This window comes from Dermochelys coriacea, chromosome 18 (genome assembly GCF_009764565.3).
Source record: "Dermochelys coriacea isolate rDerCor1 chromosome 18, rDerCor1.pri.v4, whole genome shotgun sequence".
Lineage (NCBI taxonomy): Eukaryota > Metazoa > Chordata > Testudines > Dermochelyidae > Dermochelys > Dermochelys coriacea.
In genome coordinates, this window is record NC_050085.1 from 10,782,916 (window position 1) to 10,804,873 (window position 21,958).

The 21,958-nt window shown below is 37.3% G+C and overlaps 1 protein-coding gene across 1 annotated transcript in view; it reads right to left on the reverse strand.

Annotated features, from left to right (window-relative positions):
• Positions 1-21,958, reverse strand: part of VPS13D (vacuolar protein sorting 13 homolog D) — a 195,712-nt gene that overhangs the window by 162,732 nt on the left and 11,022 nt on the right. The window contains 17 exon segments of the mRNA XM_038377201.2: positions 1,028-2,062; positions 3,729-3,880; positions 4,386-6,608; positions 8,161-8,293; positions 8,742-8,872; positions 9,844-10,014; positions 10,889-10,961; positions 11,852-11,982; positions 12,719-12,898; positions 13,676-13,886; positions 14,683-14,775; positions 17,219-17,387; positions 18,011-18,111; positions 18,276-18,446; positions 19,528-19,632; positions 19,955-20,071; positions 21,854-21,934. Coding sequence (XP_038233129.1) covers positions 1,028-2,062; positions 3,729-3,880; positions 4,386-6,608; positions 8,161-8,293; positions 8,742-8,872; positions 9,844-10,014; positions 10,889-10,961; positions 11,852-11,982; positions 12,719-12,898; positions 13,676-13,886; positions 14,683-14,775; positions 17,219-17,387; positions 18,011-18,111; positions 18,276-18,446; positions 19,528-19,632; positions 19,955-20,071; positions 21,854-21,934 — 5,277 coding nt within the window.

Below are 21,958 nucleotides of genomic sequence, written 5' to 3' on the forward strand. Positions count from 1 at the left end.
GGCCTCTCGACTCCCACTGAGTGCGAGTCTTAGGGAGCTAGTTGAGCACCCGCTGCACCTTAGGGATCTTAAGATTTTCAATCAACCTCCCACATTAGCTCTAGGATTGTGGGCTCCACTGAGCCTTGAGGACCATTGCTTAACCCCCCCAATCTTCCTTAGGAGGGTTCTTCAGAGGTCTCCCAAACAATCATCCTTCACAAAGTTTCAGGAGATTCATTGGGGCCTTCTTAATCCCCAACCCGGCAAGCCTCCCGAGGCTTGGCAGGGGCCCTCAAACCTGCCCACTTGCGTGGAATATACAAGCCTCAAGAGGATCATGGTTCCATCAGGATGCTCAGAGTGCTCTTTGGGGACCCAACAAAGCCAACCTCTCCCCAGAAGCCTTATGAGGCTTGTTCATCCATGAAAACGGGAGGATGACCCTATTTAGGAGTCCATCCGATTCTGCCAAGCATAAGCAGCTATCTGAGATGGCTGGGTGTGATGAGTTATTGGGGGTCCAGTCACCCAGATAAGGTTGGCAGGGAGTAGGAAGCCTTCCTGGTGTGTCCCATAAGGCTTGCAAAAGGTGAGAATGGGCTTGAGGCTCTGACTACTCTCCTACTACAGAGTAAAAAGAAAAGGAGGACTTGTGGCACCTTAGAGACTAACAAATTTATTTGAACATAAGCTTTCGTGAGCTGACAGTCTCTTACTCTGATTAAGAGCAGGCAAACTCCAGGATTCCAAAACACTGGCTATCCAAAACTCTTTTCTCTAAAAGTCAAATCTGTTCCCTTACCCCAATTCACAAAAAATGCAAATTCATTATTATTAATCCCCTATTTTGCAAAGATTTTGTATTTTCTTCCAAAGACTTTTGTATAATTGGGAGTTACCATATAGGTTTTATATATTTTGTGTGTAGGATACATATGAATGACCACCACTGTAAATATAACTTGAATTAAAACACGACTAAAATTTGCATAAAGCAATGTGTTATCGAAACACACATGGCCAACCTCATCTCTATTTCTAGTACCTTAAGGTTCAGCTTGGTGTTTACAGGATCCTGAACTTCAGAAGTTGATAAGATACTTGCTTCTGACTTCACCATCTGCAGAATATCCTCAGGCTGCAGCTTCATAGCATGGTTATCAGCAGTGGATCCAATCCCAAAAAAATCCAATATCACCACCCAGGTTTGCAAAGTTATTAAAACGTCTAGACAGTTGAAATCAACATCCACACTACGGTTAATTTTGTTATAGCGAGAAGAAAATTCAGAATGTTTCTTGTCCACTAGGAATATATTGATATGAACCAATGAATCATCAAACTTATTTTTTCCAGAAGGCACCTTGGACTTGTTTAATGTTGGAGATGGTGGGGGGGTCAAAGGATATTCAGAGTCAGCATCTTCTTTGTGTGTTTTACGGGAGGCACAAGTTGGTCTTTGGTACAACTGAAAGACATTTGGTGCTTCTTCCATGTGGGAAGGGAGGGAACGTGGCATGTCTGGATATTCCACATTGGATACCGAAGGGCAAGATTGGGAAAGATATTCCTTATGCGCTAAACTGGATGGTTTGGGTGCTCCACGGGACACCATGAGGTTCTTGTGCATAGAATCTGGACTTTTTTCCAATAGGTCTTCCATCAGCAGAGAACGCAAGGTAATCTGAATGGATAAAGTATGTGGATGATCCTTGGAGAATTCAACATCAAAATCCTGAAACTTTACGCTGACCAGACCTTGTGCTCCAAGTGTAAGATCTCCACATAACTGAACCTGGAGTTCTGAAATATGAAAGTTTGCTTGAATCTGGGTAAAAGATTTTGTTTCCCTAATAGGCATTGACTTGTTTGGAACAGCAGAAAAGCTGGAATGGCTGAACAATCCATTCTCCTTCCGTTCATTCGAGAACTCAGAGCCTACACTGCGAAGCGATACTGAAGGAGAACTAGGACAAGTTGAAGATGTAGAACTGGATGCAAATTTATTCAAATCTTCATTGTAAATTAAATTGTCAAGGGTTTGCAAAACTTGTTCATATACGTGTTTTGCTAACACCACCTGCATTTAAAAACAAAACAGTCATAACTTTAGTATCTATTAATATTTTCCAAGCTCAGCAAGTATGTAAAAACATCTCAATATTTTCTTACTGTTAAAATATCATTGTTTCAAGTACGTTAGGCCCCAACAATTAACTTGCATTAAAGTTCTGAAAACATCATGTAGCAAATCTTGAAAAACATTCTACTCAGAATCAATACTGCTTAGGTGTATCTACTTCTCTCCATTCACCACCTCCACCGTTGTTACTCTATTTTTAACATTCACATGAAAAAGGCATTTAAATTCTTAACATTTCATCTGTTCTACAGCTGCTTCTTCACATGAAGTCATAATCTGCCGTGTCACGCCATCATAATTTCCACAACAACTAATCAATGTCACAGGTAGAGGATTAGTCTTTTAAAAAACAACACGGGCTCAATTCATGGTGAATGTTTGAAATACACTACATTCCATTTCAGACTGAAGCCAGCATAGGCCTGACTAGAGAGATCCTGCCTACAGCACAGAAGCTGGTACAAAAATTTAACTGTTCCACAAATTCAAGATTTCAACATCTCCAGTAGCACAAAGCTTGTGTTGGAAACACTAAACTAAAAATCAGGGGATTCAATCCCAAGGAGAAAAATACAATTTTTTGGATCAGTGATAACTTTGTGTTCAGTTACAGAAACAATTTCATCTTCTAAATGCCACTTCATGCCATAGTTTTTGCAGGAATTGGATTTTTTTTAAATTAATGCTGGTGAAAGTTACCAGAATGACAGCTCTGAAGCGTTAATTCTTCTATTTATCCACAGAACAAGTACAGCATGGGCAGAGACAGTATAAGCTTTCCAACACCATCTGAAACAACTTGACCTAGAGGAAACACTTCTGGAATGAGAGGAAAGCCAACTTTCTACTGTTATTTGTAGCATTGTGCTGGTGCAAAAGCACCTAATTAGCCCCTGCCCAGTCAGCTCCAATCAGGGGATGATGCCGGCCTGAGGATTGGAAACACCTGCTGGCCTCACAAGCCAAGGGCTATAAAGGCTGGGAGGGAACCAGCAGGCAAGGGGGCAGCTAGGGAGAAGTCAGTCAGGGAGGGAGGGAACTGGAGGCCTCCTAGCTCAAGGCTGACTCTGCCTGTAAAGGAGGTAACTAACCCTGTAAAGCTTGTCTATAGACAGAGACTGGTGGTGGGATAACTTTAAGTAAATAAAGATACAGGTGTTGCACAACCCTGAAGCCTCTCTGAGCCTTATTGGGGGCAGCAGGTGGGCTCCAGGAAGAGGGGCAGGATGTGAACCCTGTTACATTATTGAATCCTTGATCTTTGTTGAGATTCCTAACAAGCATGCCAATTAGGACAATGGTAGTGGGGGTTCTTGGTGCTGCCGACAGAGGATGACTAGGAATGAAAGACCATCAACTCATTTCAAGCAGACTACCAAAATGCCTTATGATACTAACTTCTGGCCAACGTTGCCCTGGGTTAGATTCGAACTGGCAATATAGAGGTAGAATTCTGTATTCCATTTTCCAATTCCCTAAGAAACCCAGTTCCTGACATTGTTCTTCTGTATCATCAAAAAAGGATTTTTAATAAAAAAAATTGCTATATTCAACTGTGGAGTAAAACATCTATATTAATGCTGGCAAATATTAAATTATATACCTGAAGAGGGTTGACAAATTTCCCCTCGATTCTCATAATGCTTGATATTCCAAAGTCTTCATTATTCAAAGGGAACGTCACATCTAAATCTCTGTCTATTGGGATCTTTTCCAATTTAAACTGGATAGTGGTGTTGTTCAGAATGTGGAAAGCTGTTATTAAAAGACATACATACATTTTTATCCCCAACATCTACAGTATGAAATACTAATCACATCATACTGAAATGTAAGTGTCAAATTAAAATAAAGGCAAAAATTACATCACCATGGAATATATAGTTACCTGGAGACTGAAACTGGCTCTCTTTTCATATGGAACTGAATAAGCACAGCCCAGAAAAGACAACATAATTCTGCTTTTGCTGATCTAATTCTGAATCTTTCGGTTGTTCTAAAAAAAAATTATTTTTTTTAAATTGTAGTTCTGATTACATTTTAGCAAAGCTGTGCATGGAGGCAACTGTTCAGTTTTCAGATCAGGAGTGCAAAATCTGGATACAAAAAAATGTGAATTTGCCCACATTGTAATTAAATTCCCCCAGGAGCACGTTTTATGAAAAGCCTCTTTTTAAACAGATATTTATTTAAATACACTCAGGTTGTAATACTACTTGCTAGTTAAAAGAAAGAAACCAGAGTTTTTCATGTTACTTACCATAACCTTTATGTAATGACTCAAAAAAATCATGACGAGTAAAGTTGGATTCCTCCTGGATAGTAACACTGGAAGTACCTGAAGGAGGGTGTAACCCCTGAGTCATCTCACTGGCAGACTCCTTCCTGACCATAAACTGGTTGCTATTTAAAGAATACATTTTAATATCTTTAATTTCAACTTGCAGTCTGTCACTTCTAGACTCATCTTCTCCTGGCACAAAATTCTGAATAGATATTTGTCCTAGATGTCCTACAAGCAGTTCAGGGCTACCTGGCTTCCGAGGTATTGATACAATTGGTGACTCAACATTTACATTTAAGATAAGCTTAATGGTATCAGTTTTGAGAGACGATCGTCCAAACCCATCTTCTTCATTATCTTCTAAATTGAAAGGGTCTCTTGATCGTGGTGTTGTATCAAACAGAGAAACCATTTCACTATATTCAGCAGTTTTAGTTGCCAGGACAGAGGTAACTTTTGTTGCTGCTGTCTTCAGCATGCTGCGGAAATTCTCTTCCAATTCATCCATGGATAAAGTTAGTTCTTTCAGAAATTTAGCCGAGTGGTTGTAATGTAAAGAAGCCATTTTGAGATTCAGGGAGCATTCTTCTTTTGACTGCTCTACAAAATTGAAGCTCAAAGCATCTGGGAGGCTACTTTCCTCGAGCCTGACAAATACAGATTCAAAGTAGCCAATATCATTGATGAGATTTTCATACCTTACTGTATTCCCTATGCTGACAACATACTGGTTCTTAACGTTATCTTGTGTCAGATCCATAAGGTGCAAGCAGCCAAGAGAGCCATTTACATCCAACTTGCTACACATGGAAACATTAACTTTGGTGCCACCAATGCTCGCTGTTGCAATTTTTCTGCCATATTTTTCTCCATTTGTCATTCCAACTGTCCTAAGAAGGAGTATATTTAGCCAGTGAATGTCCACTGCTACTTCTATATTTCGTGCATGGGTAGACTGAAAGGTTTCCTGCTCCCTGAAATTTCTTTCCAAGTCAGTCATTAAAGGTTGAGGGCTAGAATCTTCTTTTTTCTTTGGGAAGGATTTCTGGAGAAACCCAATCAACTCAACAATTGTCTCTGGGTTAAGAATGATATCCAAGTTGTTCACCTGCACTGATATCACTTGAAGTGTGCTGTCCAAATTCATTGATGGGCATTCTGCACTCACAAATTGATATTCCAGTTTAATCAAAGATTCTTGATCTTTTGCATAATTACCAAATGAAACATTTGAGGCTGCTGCACATTTCTCTGTCAAACTGGCCACATCAATTGGACAGGCTTCATTTGGTCCATAAATAGGAGACTGTGCCCTACTATCTCGAAGACTTCCTGTTGGTACATCAAAACTAAGGTTCTTGTGAGAAGCCATCAAAAGATCAAAATCAGAGCCGTATGTTTGCATAGTGTCAACCAGTAATAAGCCATGAACTGTTAGTGATACTTCTGCATCATAAGGCCTCTTCACAAAATGGGCATTGGTGCCAAAAACCTTGAGTACAGAGATATATCGCCCATTGCTTTCAACACCTAGCTGCATACAGTTAACTTTAAATTCAGCTAAAAGAAGTTGAGACTCTACAAGAACCTCCCTAGTATGTTGTTCTACCATCATAACACTCTGTGTTAAATTCATTACAGAATCATGCAAACTTCCACGCTGGTCTACTTCTGTGAAAATCTTCTCTTTCCCTATGTGTAAAGCATCTGGGGACTTAGTTTCAGATGTACTCAGCCTTGCAAAACAACTCTTCAAAGCTGATATTTTATCCTCATTGATATGTATTTTCAGGTCTGGTAAATTCCCAGATAGGACAGCTCCTGGGTATTTTGGATCAGATGTGTATATCAATCTGCGCTCCAACTGCAAATGAACATTGAATTTTTCTACCACATGAGTTGGACCCACATCACTATCCTGAACATGTTTCCAGTTATCTTTCACTCGTCCAACCATGATCTGAAGATCCATAAATGACAACGTGTATCTCTCATACATTTTTTTACTCATTAAGTGCGCCTGTAGTTGCTCTTCACTGATTTCTACTCCAGTCAATTCAGATGTTTTGATGCCACTACTTGCGGTAGCCTCAGAAGGTGGGGTATTGGGAGGAGTTGCAAGAGGTGTTTTATATTCATCATCACTCAGTTCATTGACCTCTGATGACAAACCACCTGCACTCTTCTTTTTAGACTCATCTGTAGATTAAAAAGGAGGGAGACATCAAAATCATACATTCTTTTCCTTTGGATACTTCTAAAATATTGATCTTGTTGTATGTTTTAATTTTAAACAAAAGGTCAAGAAATTGTCAAGTGCAATACTCATGTAGTACCTGATCTCTTATCACTAGATTTGATAACAGTAAGAAAGCAAAAAGAAAAGTAACCACTATATTTCTTGCAAGTGGTGCAAAAAAGTGACAGATGTAACATTTAAAAAAAATCCATTTTAAAAATTACACTTGTGAATTTTTGTTAATCTATTATTAATATATATTATGATGTATTACAATTACATTATTACTATTACTGAAGGGAGATTAGAGGAAAATATTTTTTCCTATGTCGATGTGATGCATTTGACGACACATTGGCCCTGATTCAAGGGCCACTGAAGTCAGCTAATTCAGGACTAAATTGACTTCAATGGGGTCAACCCTTCTGTGTCTAATCAACTTTACTGTCCATAGAAGAGAATCCATAAAAGGCTAATCTTGCAATTTCCACCTTTATTTCTGTGTGGTTTAAACGCAACATGAGAGGAGAGAAAAATCATGCCACTCAAAAGAATCTGATTTCTCTTTAAACCTTACTAGAGAACCCAAATGGATGTTGTGAAAATAGTTTACTCAGAGTTTGCCCAGTTCAAACCATAATGTAGCAGTTACTAAAAAAAGCTGTGAAGACCTTGCAGAAAATGGTTTGTTAATATGCTAGAAAGAGGTAGAATAGTATGTCTAAGGTCCTTGAGGGTGAAATCCTGGCAAAACTCCCATTGGCATCAGGATTTTACCCCGGACTGTAGAATTTATCAGCTTCATACTATTTTCCACTGAGGAGACATTAAAGGTTTCTTTTAAGGTTAGATATCTTCAAAAATGAGTACTAAATACAGAAATCCAATGTAATAACAACTGTTACTTAGCTATACTGCATTTTAAGCAGATTTGGTTTTATCTAAAAGCTTAATTTTTTTTATTGTGTTTGAGTTTCCTTTTCAGTTTTTGTACATTACTATTGACACTGTGGCTTGGCTTAGTTACAAAAGTAATTGTTTTATTTAGTGGATAGTTTGAAAGGAATTTTTTATTTTTTTTTTTTAAACTCTCACCAGCCAGCCCTTGGCAAATGCCAAGAGTACAGCCTTACAGGGCTTCACATTTTGGAGACCATTTTCAAAACATGCTTTCTCTGGAACAGCTGTCTCAGATTCTAAGCCTTTCTGATTCTCTGAGACAAGAATCCCCAGTCTGCTCAAAATGTGCCAGACACACAGATTACAGATGTGAATGGCCATAGGCAGACTTCAGATTTCATACTGGTCCTGTAGAAGTAAGGCCAGCCCTGGACTAAAGTTTACCCCCACCCATCCTCCCACAATAAATATGGTGTTAATACTAGTAAAACTGTATGTGTGCCCAGGCAAATAGAAGAATGCTAGAGTGGGGGGGGGGGGAACAAAACAAACAAACAAAAAAAGTTTCTACCATATACATATGAACAGATACAGTTTATTTCCAGGCCATACCTTGAGAATTGGTAAGTAATATTCTCCCCAGATCCAATACTACTAACACTGGATCCACAAATTTGAAGTCATCAGGAAAGATCACCTGAGGGGCAGAAATATCGAGGCACACTGTCCAACGTTTGCTATTTTCCTGAAAACAAAATAAAAATATTTTCTTCCCATTCACAAAACAAATGCAAGAGTCAATCCTATCCAAATTATAAATTCTCCACTGATACTAAGGTACCTGTAGAAGGATAACATGCATTTGACAACGTTTTATGAAAAAGTATCAGAGCCCAAATATTTCCTTCTCAGAGAAAAGATCCTTTAATTTTTTCTCTTGTTATAATAGCTACTTATGACATGTACATTACTAATACAATTACCCTTCAATTTTTAGGAAGGGCAAAGTAGTTTCCAAGACCAGTTGAAAGATGATCACTACATACTTGGAGAGAATTTTTCAAAAAAGCTCAACACCCAACAGTTCCTATTGATTTCAATGGGTACTTGAAATTTGGGGAACTTTGTGGATCCCTTCCATGTTTCAGAACTAATATAAAAAGGCAAGGAAACATTTCTGAGAAAAAACTTACAATGAAATCTCCCACTAGTAAACGATCAATCGTTTGCCTGATTTCAGCTTTTGTCTGCATTTTTAGTTTGTTGTACTGTCTTCTAGCCGCTTCAGCCACTCTCACCTCTAGCTCAGACTGATATCCAAAACCTGCATGAAATATACAAATCTGACTATGTATAATTTTGTTCACATATTGCTGAATCAGAAAGAAGTAGTGAGAATTTATTTACTGTGATTTATAAAAATGTAAACTATGTTATTTTTTCCAGGAAAGTCCATAACTACAGACAGCCAAAACTTGCATCTATAGCTGGAGTGATCATTCCCAATAACAGCCCTAAACACTAACTGTATTATAAATGATTATTTGGAAAAATCAGAGCTTTTAAGCAAACAAAGGATTTCTTAAATCCTTGTGTGAACATTATGGTGAGTCACACCTTTCATTTTAATTTCCTGAACAAAATCTGACTAAATATACTCAAGGGAATTTAAGAAAGGGCTATGAGGCAGCCAAAATCCTTCCTAATTATATCCATGTCCCTTGAGGAACATTCTGATCTTGTAAAAAGGAAGGAAAACTATTTCTGTACTAGGTCTGTGCCATATCTTGCTGCTATCAAACTATAGTATTCAAATACTAAGGATTCAAAAAGAATCATTTATTGTTCCTTATTCTCACCCTTTCTGTCCTCAGAAGCAAACATACTAAGTTCTAATGGCAGCTGATATGAAAGTTCAAGCTCAGGTCTTAAGCCCCCAGGTCAAGCAAGGATTAGTTCAGTGAAGCTCTATCCTTATGGAAGAGACACAGCAACTGTAAAAAGAAAGACACTCCCTCTGACAAATCCAAGAGTGGCAACAACAGACTTGAGAGAAGGACAGATTGTGATAATGTGGCATCTACAAGAGTAGTTAATTAAAGGTGGAAGTGTAGGGAGATATCCTGAAGGCATGCCTTTTCTAGTTCAGAAATCAAGAGAAGCCCTGCACTACTTCTTGATTTGAATTTACAATGGAAACTTTTATTGCCGCTTTACCGGAGTAAACATGAGAAATCAATCAAATTTGAGAAAATAAATAAGACATGAAAAAAAATATCAAACAAAAATGTTAACCTGAGGTATGAACCCTTCCCTTGTAGAAGAAATCGGCTACTTTCTTAATGGCTTGTGGATTGTAAATAATATTTAGAGGTCTGGTACTGACTTCCAGGCGTCTCTCAAAATTGCTATGGGCTGGGTTTCTCTCATACAGCATCTCAAATACTGGTCCATCGGGGTCTGCATCTGAATCAAGATAACAAAAGAATATAAAAGCAATTCTGTCTAAAGTAGGAGTATGGAGGGTATAAAAATCAATTTTTCGTTTGCATGGGGGTGGTTAATATCTGATGATCATTCATACTACAGTATTTAAATTTTTTAAAATTTAATGGATATGCATCAAAAGCAGCTCAATTTAAAAATTAACATTCATAGATTTTAAGGCCAAAAGAGACCATCATGATCATATTTTCTGACCTCCTGCATACCGCTGGCCCCAGAACCTCACCCACCCACTCCTGTAATATACCCCTAACCTCTGGCTGAGTTAGTGAAGTCCTCAAATCATAAAGACTTCAAGTTACAGACAATCCACTCTAGTTGAAGCCAGCAGGTGACCCTCGCCCTATGCTGCAGAGAAAGGCAAAAACCCCCCAAGGTCTCTGCCAATCTGACATAGGGGGGAAATCCCTTCCCGACCCCAAATATGGCAATTAGTATTTGTCTATAATTAAAATAACTAAAATTTTCAGAACTGGGTGCCTAAAGTTAGGTTCCTAACTCAAGCAGGAATCTCATTTTCAAAGATGAGTATCTGCAGTTCCTACTGAGTTCAATTTATCAAGATCAGGCCATTTGTTTAGGTGCACAACAACCCAATCTTGCAAATTTGCTTTGCAAAGGTGGATCTCTGAGCCCATGCAAAGCCCCATTGACATCAGCATGGGAGATATCCTGCAAGTTTCTCTATGCAAGTTCAGAGCCTAAATATCGATTTAGGAGCCTTACATTAGGCACCAACATTTGAAATTTTTTAACCTAAGTATTTCACTATTACAGTTTTCAAATGCATAATCTGGTTGCATGCTCAGATCAGGCATAATAATGAAAATATTACCAGTGCTCCTACTAGTCATTTCTGAAGATGAAGTTTGGAGACCAAAGGAGGAGACGCAGCCAACCTCTTTTTGCTAATTAGAAAAAAAAAATTAAAAAAAAAATTGAAGACCATCAAACTGAATATAAAAATAAGCCATTTAGTGTACATACCCAAATTTAAGTTGTGTTTTTCCTTATTTGTTGCTAATTTTAGAATGCAATGAGATTTATAATAATTATTATAACGTCATTATGCCATGTATTTTTTCTTCATATAACCAATAATGAAAGAAAGGAAAACAATTTGCATGTGAACATATAAGGAGGAAAAGCTATCTTTCTTAGTCAACAAGCTGATGTCTGAATAAAAATTGCAAGTGGAAATCACATTTCTACAAATGTCAGAACGTTATAGTTAATAGACTTCAAGTCTTCAAGGCTAAAGCAAAATCAAATCTTTCATCCCCCTCTGGTAGAAAAACACTTAAATTCTTCAGTGACAATACTAGAAAAAAAAGTTCCTGGATCATACGTTTGTAGTCTTGAACTAAATGCAATTGAAGGAAGTCCTCCATGGGAACCAAGGGTATTTTGGGGAGGGGAAAAGAGGAGAGTTGGTAAATAAAGCAAAAAACAAACAACTCTCTAGCTAATTAAGCAGCAGCACTTATTATTCCAAAAGTAAATTCAGTCCAACAACTGGCTCTGTATAGTAATATCCAGAACAACAGTCCCAAAGATTTAAAAATAGGAAGAGCTTTATGGAGGATCCTTGCAGAGAAAAAGAGCCAAAGTTCATTCAGACATTTTCTAGTTTATAGGTTTTCTTCTGTGCTTATGAAGCAAATGCTTCATACTAAGATACATAATAACATTAACATCAGTATTTTTATACTCATGTTTTGCCTTTTTTTTAATTTAAATATCAAGCCTGAAATGGCAACAGTACTATATCAAGATGTAATTGCATTATTTTACGTACAGGATTAGGGAAGACAAGAACAGGAAATATGGTTCCTTCTGTTGCTAAATCTCGCAGAAAAAGGCCACCCAGTTGAACTGTGAGAAGGGAAGAATTTTTGCGGGGAAGGGATTCTGCTAAGATCTTTACACCTGGAAAATAAAGACATAAGTTGCCGTATTGAATTCTAGAGAGAACAAATGACAATAAATGTATTTATGGATGACAGATACATGTGTCATCCTACATATTCATAAGCAAGCTAAGAACAAGACAAGAGCAAAGACTGGTCAGTTATGCTTCACTGACAGCCTTTTAAACCATCAGTTTCTCATTGCTAAGGTTTCCTCAAATTGAAGAATTAAAGTTCTTGCACTATAACAGGATTTTTTTTTTTTTGCGCAAGTAATGTGGTTAGAAGTGTCTGCAAATATTTGTATCAAAATGTTGAAAAATGCATTTTGGGATAGATTATTAACAGAATTGTTGCACTTTTATTTCTACAAATGTATTATCTGAACTAAGGACTAAATACCAGAAAAAAATTCAATTTACAGAATGATATTACTGTGAAACTGTTCAAATATCTGAAAGTAAAAAGTAAGAAGATTACCACTCTATACATAAAACTTAAATGAAAGTTCAATAAACTACTTTCGTATTCACAATCTCAATTACCTACTTCAATCCTAAAATAATTAAAACGGTCAAGGTATATACTAATGAAACATGGCTTACCAAGGGAAGTGAGACCTGAACTTGAATGATTTCAGTACTGTTCCATGACATTAACTCACTCATGAGTGGCTATACAGTATTGTTTATAAAGCAGGGAAAGCTCTTGTCTTATTTTAGGTATGACAACTACCAAAATTTGAAATATGTTACCTGAAAATTCCAGCTGCATGAAAGCACTTTCATTTGTACAGGGAGTCCTCTTCTCCTTATGCAACAAGGTAACAGTGCCACCGTGCAACTGGAGATTTAATTTAGCAAACACATGATCTCTCTTTGTAAATGTGTTCATACTGGAGGCATCAGCAGCTGGATCAAAAAATTCATCGGCAACTAATTTAAAAAGGAGAACAAGGTGAGTTTAACAAACAAGCTACAAGACAGCTAGTGAGTAAAAACCTGAGACTTAATTTTCGATGAAGGACAAAGATAGCCCATCTACGGGGGTGGGGATGGGAGGAATGAACAAGTAGACAACAGCTTATTACCTGTTCAACCAGAGCTCAGAAGTCTGTACTTCTCCTGCTATAGTTATCACTACAAACAACTAAAACAGTACAGGCAGCTGCAATCTTTATGCTGCTTTAGAAATTAGCAATCAACTAACAGAAAAAACCCACAGAAGTTTTCATTTAGTTTTAGTCAGTGATTAAGAAAGATATTTTTTAAATATTATAAAGGAGAAATATTTATTTAGAAATTTAAGTCTACATCTCTCGTTTTAATGATACAAATTTTAAAAATCATTTCTGTTCATCTTTAACAAGTATTAACTGAGGGTACAGCTACAGTGAAAGGGGGAAAAAAAAAAAAGCCCGATGGTAGCAAGCCTCAGAGCCTGTGTCAACTGACTTTGGCTTGTGGGGCTTGCACTACAGGGCTAAAAATAGAAATACAGATGTTCCCATTCGGGTTGGATCCCAGCCTCTGAGACCCATGCCCCTCACTGGGTTTTAGAGTCCAGGATCCAACCCAAGCAATTTACACTAATATTTTTAGCCCCTTAGCGCAAGCCCAAGTTAGTTGACTCAGGCTCTGAAACTCATTTTTTTTCTTTCCAGTATGCACATTCCCTAAGGTGATAATTTTGAGATAAAAATATTACCATACCCAGTATGTCTTCTGGATTCCACTCTTCTTGTGTTTCTGGTAGCAGTCCCTCAAAAGGTTCACCTTCGTATGTTTGCTGAGCGTATCCATACCAGCCCCCCCACCCAGGAAACCAAGACTGAAGATACTGCAGCATCCCTCTGCTACTGCTGCGTTCAGGGTCTACAGTAGGAGAAACTCCAAGGGACTCGGACAAAGGCTCTTTAAGACTCTGTTCCAAATAAACAAAATCAAACACACACATTAGAATAAATAAAAGAAAAGAACCTTTGTCTTAAAAATCCAGAATGTATTATTTCTTATTATGATTCCATCTACTATTTATTTACTGAATATTCTTAAGCATAAGTACCATACAATACTGTTTTCACTTGTCAAATATATTGCTGTGTTGTCTAAACGGACTATAATCAGAATCTTGTTTTATACATTGTAAATTTATTACCACAGTTAGCTACTGCATATTTACAGACATATGTATGAGTTAACATTTCTGGACTTATCCCGACCAGTTTCTTAATTTTTCTTAGTTACTCTATTAACCTAACTGTTGCCAGAATCATTTGTCATGCACTCTAACCATAGCTCAATCAATAAGCATTTACTTTTAATAGAACTCTCACTCAGGATTACAATCAGTAGTCCCCATTACATCTTATGAAATGAGCCTTAAAAGGTCAATGTTTGTACATTTATAAGAAAGGACCAACTCTGCACTATTTATTCCAGGAAAATTCCATTACAGGTTTCAGTCTTAGTTCTCTCTTTTAATATTAAAGAGGAAGAGGAGTTGCTAGTATGGAGCTCAAGCACCCTAATAGCAGCACTCGGCATATCGCAACTGAAGAATCTGAGCATGATTGTGGTTTTAGCACTGGCATCACACTGCTCAGCATGAATATACTGAACATGCTACAATACCTTTTACAATGAGGAAAATACAATTTCTTGTAATACTGTACACCTTTAGATTCTCAATATTATCCAGTGTGCAGAAAGTCACTCACCTCAGCTACGTCATGGAATTTGTCATAAACAATCTCACGTAAAATCTTCATCTCCTCAAATGTCTGCTCTTCTTCAATACGATACATTTCTTCCTGCAGTGGCAAAAAGGTACATCTGTGCTGGTTCACAGGCAATTAAAGCTTTATACTCTTCAAAAAATACACTCAGAGGGAGATTCTTTCAAGCATCTAAGGGATTTACCAGCACAAATTCACAGATTTTCATTGGAACATGTGCTCCTAAATCCCATAGATGAATTTGAAAATCTCTGCAAAAGATACTGGAACACAGACATTTAACGGGAATCAACAGCAATTTGTTCATTTGATACACAATTAAACTGAGTGCAAATATGCATCTATGCTGCAGGCACATAAGAGCCAAAACTGGAATTCAATTACCAGAAAATGGACAAGGAAAGCTATGAAACTACTTTCTGTGAAGGGAATTAATTCTTCGAGGCATCAGAGACAGTGTACTTGGTAGTCCTGTTCCAACTCTTGCATGATAAGCGAGGACTTGGATTGTCTACAACACCGTGTGTGTGTGTGTGTGTGTGTGTGTGTGTGTGTGTGTGTGTGTGTGTGTGTGTGTGTGTGTGTGTGTGTGTGTGTGTGTGTGTGAGAGAGAGAGATGGTGGGGAGTGTTGCACAAAGGGACTTGCAACCCTAAAGAGCTGTTTCTTGGATGCTTGAGGGATCTTACTAATAGCAAAAAAAAAATTTATATATATATATATATATAAAACCAAAGATGGTTTTCAGTGCCAGAAAAAGGCTTGCCTATTAAGTATTGTTTCCAAACTTTGTGATGGGGTATAGAGATGCTCAAATCCAATTTCAAAGAAAACAATTTGATATCATACTAAGTAAAGATTTACAAAATTAGTGAAAGACATTTAAAAAAAACTACATTAAAAAGTTATTTAGGTTACAAAATCAAGCCCTCTCTGTGCACTGAATGAGGTAGTGATCTATGGAAAAAATGTTATAATGGAATTAAAGATAGTATCAAACTGCATAGGCATAAAGAACCAAAATGAAGGCTGCATCAGTTGGCAACCATATAGCTGACATTCCTTAACTTTTAAGCTTTATTTTGCAATCTCAATAACGTTCCTTTAACAGTTTTTTGTATGAAATTTTCTAGGTGTGTAGTTTTCTTAAGAAATTTAAAAAAAAACAAAACCCAAAACATTGCTTTGTAGAGCTAACAATCCACCTATCATGCATCATCAGCAAGGTTTCAGCCCTGAACCTGCAGCAAAGCTTGAGCTAAGGATTAACTACATTAGCTGGCTATAGGAGGATATAATCCTGGGGATGACGGGAAGGGAGAAGGAGGGAATGGAGTGGAGATGAACTACTGGGGCAACAGGCTGGGTCCAATCAGGTGGATGGGAGAGAGCACAACCCAAGTCTGCCTCCATCTCCCAGAAGCTAGGGGAATCAGTGCCTCATGGGGGAAGATGGACCATTGGGGCCCTGTGCCAGGTGGTGGTCAAAGGGGAGTCAAGGTCAGCTCTCTCCCTCTGCTCCTGTCAGCGCAACAGCTCTGGAAGCTCCAGTGTGTTCCCAATACAATATATGCTGCTGCTGTTATGGCAGCAGCATGGACCTGGCTCTTTAAAAATGTTTGTGTTCAGTTACTTTGACATGCTGCAAATCAAATGGCAATTTTCCAAAAAGTTTATAGCTCAGCCAAACCTGAATGAAATTTCATGGAACAAACAAAAGGCATGTCTCTAGCCCCAGGGTTTCTTCCCTGATGAATTTCAGAGGCCTGTCACAAACCGTGTATGTATTAGACAGTAAAAAAAATGTTCACAGGAATCTTATACAAAAGGAAGTGTTAGGAAGCCTAAATATAGGGATCACTACCAGTTCCCTCAGTAATAGGGTTTGTAAAAATTTCCAAAGCCCATTTCTACATTCCTTGTTCATATGAATAATCCCTCTTTACTAATGCAAGTAGGGAATACACGAGAACAAAAGGTCTAAAGGATTGAACCCCTTGTCATGAGCACCATAACTTTGTCTTAAAAATTCTAAATAGCTAAACACCACTGCAAATTGCAGGAAAACTGAATAGCAATTCTGTCTTCCCATTCGAAAACCAAATCTTGAAAGAATTACCTTAAACATAAACATTTACTTTTCCTATGCTTCCCACCTCCCAGTATGGAAGGCTTGGGACACTATCTAGTTTTGCATTTTGAAAGACTTCAGGCAGAACTTTCCTTCTTCATCTATGAAAAGATGAGCATGAATAATTAGTGTAAAAGCACCACTGATAATTGCAAGAAACAAGTAACGGCTCCAGGAAAGATTATCTTTTAAGCTACAAAGAGATTCTGTACGTCCTAAAAACAATTTGCTGCCACACAACATATTGTTTAGCAAATTTAAAATAACTCTACAGTTAAATTTGAGGTAAATTTTAAAACAAGAACATAAGCAAGATGCATTTAGTTTCATTTTAAGAAGATGCTAGGGTCACATATCTATACTGTACAGTACTTGCAAATTTCAATACCTGTTCCGCCACAGACAGCGGGATGCCTTTTAACTGATTGTAATACATATCTGTGTAAGACACTGCATCTTGGGCCCGGTGTAATGCAAAGTCCCAGGAAGAATGTTGCCTCTGCTCTCTGATTTCTGAAAGATTAGCGTTCAAAGCAAAGATCCACCATTCTCGGCAGCTAAAACACATCAAATGAATACATTTCCAGTTAGTTTGATTCTCAATCCAGAAGAAAGGCTGAGTGAGAAAAATAGAGGGTCGCTAGCCAGGAAATAAATGGGCACCACAGCCTCAATGGCACATCAACCCAGCATGTCCTACTATTGCAGTAAGAAGCGCTACCTTCATTTCATCAGCTCCTATGACTTTTATCCTTAACACAGATCTGTGAACTGAGCGTGTGGGATTCCCCACCTCCTCAACCAAAAAAAAAAAGCCAACTCATTCCAAATGGGAGGGGGACAAAACTCCTATGCTATTTTCATTGTTTCATCACTTCATTCTTATAACTTGTGACACAGGCACTTAAGAGCTTTGGATCAGTGCAAGTTTTATTTTAGGTATAAATCCAAATTAAATATACAGTGATAATTCAGCTGGTAGAGCACAGAATATTAGAACTATAATTTCAATTTATTTCTAAATTTGTGCACCACATAATCACTAGCTACCACCTTTGTGATTTTTGCCCTAACTTTAGACTAAACAATGTTGTTCAGATAAGTGTAAAATAAACATAAGACTACATAAAAGGGCATTTTACATCATTATATAAAAATATCAATAGTATAAAACACCTACTTGTCAGCTATCGTAACCTTTGGTTTCCATTTCCTGAACTTTAGCTGTCGCTCTTTTCGATCCAGTTCCTTTAAGAACCCCATGATTTGTTGATACTGCATCTTTTAATAAAAACCAGCATATAAATAAATTAGGCAGTGTTAATGTATTCTGTTAAATTACTGCACAATGATTAAATCTCAATTTTATGTTCTGTGGGTCAACTGAAAATAAACAATATCTAAAGCATGATCTGGAGAAGTGATTCACTGAGAAATCATTTTACCTGTGAAAGTTTTAATGGTATTGTCTCAAGCCGGATATCACACTCAAGCCGTGGTGTATGTCGTGATCTTAAAGGCTCCTTAGAACAGTTTCTCTTGAGGAGAGCTGAAGTACATACAGGCTCCATGATGTAATTATGATCACGGCTCTCCATACTTTTGTCCATTGCTTCCTGTGAGTTACAAGCAAATTCAATCTGTCACTGCATATAACACACATACACAATTTATTTAAATGACAATCTGCTAATAAGGATTCTACTAGGTGTATTACACTGCTGGAATTCCATCTCCTTTAACCAGATTTTCTCCTCATGAAATTGTTATCAAGAAGGTAATCTTGTTCAAATATTTGGGGAAACTATGTATACAGTGCCATAGCTGTGCAAGGTATTTCACATTTCTATAGCGTCTTCAGAGGTTCTCAAAGCACTTTATAAAAAATGAATGAATTTAGTCTAACAACACTCCTATGGAGGTAAGAAAATATTTCCATTGCATCGATAAATACACTGGGGAATAAAAAGATGAAATGATTTACCAAAGATCATACAGAAGTTGAGGGAAATGCTGGTCCAATTTTTAGCCACAAAACCATATTTTGCATAGTAACTGAAAAGAAAAACCCAGCCTCTGTCCTTTGGCACACACAATCTAAAGCAGTAAGATCCACTCAAGTACACTCTTGAATCCTGAATGGACTCCCATTGAATTCAGTGCAACTCGACACAGATATAAGATCCAATAGCTACACTGAGGCCTAAATTAGACCAAGACGACATCATTACAAATGAAGAGGTGGAGCAAAGAGACCAGTAAATACAAAGAGTGGAACACTGCTCTTAGGAGAAGATAATCATGTTGAGACCATATCATCCGAGTAATTTAATTTTGCTTGTTTCTTGTTTATTACTTAGGTTATTTTTGTTTAATATTTATAGGCTGAATTACTATTTTACAGTCTATATTAGTACCACCACTGGCAGGTCTCATGGAAGCACCATGTTTTAAGGAGGACTTTTAAAGAGGATAATTTAAATAGGCAACATTCATACTTCAGTTTTTACTTGGTCCCGTAATAATCTTTCCATGACATCATGAATCCACATAGCTTCAGTTGCTCCAAATATTCCTAGACCTAAATGCACTACAAAATTTCACATTATATTACAAACCAGTGGAAGAACGTGAAAGTCTTGATTTCCCCCTTCACATGCAAGTAAACATTATTCCTTCCAAATGTTCATCTCATACCTGTAGCTCACCAAGAGGCAGGTCTCCCAATAAAGTACAACAAGTATCCCAATAAATACTGAAGTCAGCAACATCCAACTGCTTTTTCCGCATCAACTTCTCTACCTTAAGTGAAAAATTTTAACTCAGGTCACAATGCATCAAACAAAATGTGACAAATTATTTTAAAATCTGACTGAATTGTGATCACCATTAAAATATTCAGTGTGTAACATGCAGCTGTTTTTGACTTTATCACGGTATCTACAATAATTCTTAAGGATGAGACTGTTATATTATAAAACAATATTTGCAGTAATTATTTAATAGCAATCATCGTATTGCATTTTAAAAACAGGAAAAAATTATATCATTCTCATACAAAAGTGACATCACATCTTAGCGCGGATCATTTCTTCATGCAGTGTTAACTTTGACCTATACTCACAGGCTCATTTACAGCATTTTGCATTGATACATTTTTGATGCACACTCCAAAGGCAAATGGCTGTGAAGGATTTGTGATGCCATCCTCAAACCGCAAATGGACATCTTGAATTTTTAACTGAGGAGAGAGAAAAACGTGATAGGGAGCAAAAAGATTGTGTTATGCTTGAATCAGATTTAGTGTACTGCAATGTTGATAAATTATATTCAAGCTGTTTCAATACTTACATCTCCAAGAAACAAACAAGATTTATTTAAATGGTTATTCTGTGATGGGACCCTCCTACCATTTCCTGACTGCACTCCCACAGGCTCCATTCCATATTTCTTCCTCTGTTCTCTCTGGTCTACCCATCTCCCCAGATGTTAAAAACACCAGCTACGTCATTTGCCATTTTCATAAAACAGGCTGTTTTTCTCTGCTGTTTTACTACTACCCTTGCTTGCAGGCCACAGTTGCTGTAGTCATACAGAAACTCGTGTTGCTCAAATACAATCGAATAATCAACGCAGACTAGAATAAAAACTAGTGCTGCATTAGCAGAACACGAAGTGGTGATCTGAATTAATTTTACTTCTGGCAAAAATCTCATAATGGTCATGGAACCAATTGAATTTTGCTGTTTCATGCTTTACTGTACGTCATACTCGGCCCAAGATCTTACGTCCAGAATATCTGATTTGTGTCATCACTACATGCTATATCATCTCTGGAAGGCCCCGGTTATTTCCAGTTACTGTTAATGACAGCCTTTTACAACTGACTTATCTCAGTTTTCTGTTATGAGATAAGCATCAGTACATGGAAACGATCCCTCAATACAGAGTTATATCCTCTATATATAGGTGAAGTAAGAGAACAAAGTCATTACATGGCAGCTAGCATAAACAGATTTTAGAAGATATTACAGGGAGGGTTGCTTATTTTTTTGGTTTCTTTAGACACAATTTTTTTAATAATGCAGATCTCCTTATAAATTTTAAGTAACAAACATAGCTAAGAAAAAATAAATGTGAAAATATCATTAGTTTTATTATGGCTTTAAAAGAGAAAAGTAAAAGAGCCCAGGCTCTAGAATTTTGAGTGAGCTTGCAACTAAGGAGAAATGGTTTTTGCTGAGTGTCTATCCAATATTGCTAGATGAAGACTGCATATACATTTGTATATGTTAAACAGTCTTTCAGGCAGCATCAAGCTTCATGCACCAGAAATAAGCAGAAGTAAGCAAAGGTCAAAGTACCAGAATCTCAGAACGGTATTTACATTTTCTTCTTTATATACTTTAATGCTACTCTCACATCCTAGGACTCACACAGCAACAACATTGCAAGCAACACTGGAAGATAATTAATTTTGCCATTTAAAAAGGAAACTTCACAATATTAAGAAGTCAGTCAAACTTAACAGCGACATCTACTTCCCAAGCAGATGTGAAGAACAAAACACAGAATTTGGTGCAGTACAAAATATTACCTCACCAAACTTATCACACTCAAAACATTGTACATAAACCTGTGTGTAATACATTGTAACTTTTAAAATTGGAAGTATTAATAAATTGGAAGACACTCCATTATGATTGTAAGGAGAACCATAAAGCTAGACAGCTTTTATATCAATCTATTATCCATCGAACCCTACAAAGCAAGAAAGAATGACACTTCTCCAAGGATTGGGAGAGTGAGATTCCTTCCTCCCCGTAAACCCCTCACTTTGCCAGTTCTGGCTTGGTTCAGAGGAAAAAAGATTCTAGCTCTGAAAGGGGTCTCTTTCTACTAAGTATTCACCTCCGTTTTACACAAATTGAGTCTCCTGAAAATAAAAAAGAAGCACATTATATACAAACCAAGTATTCTTTAGTAAATAGAATGAAAGATTGTGGGTCCCCATTAGACTTACTTCAATGTTCTCTACAATTCTTGTGACTGCAGATGCAGTAACTGAATACCAGTAAGATTCTCCTTTCTGCTGTCGTTCTTTCTGAAAGAAAGAGAGAGAGAGAGA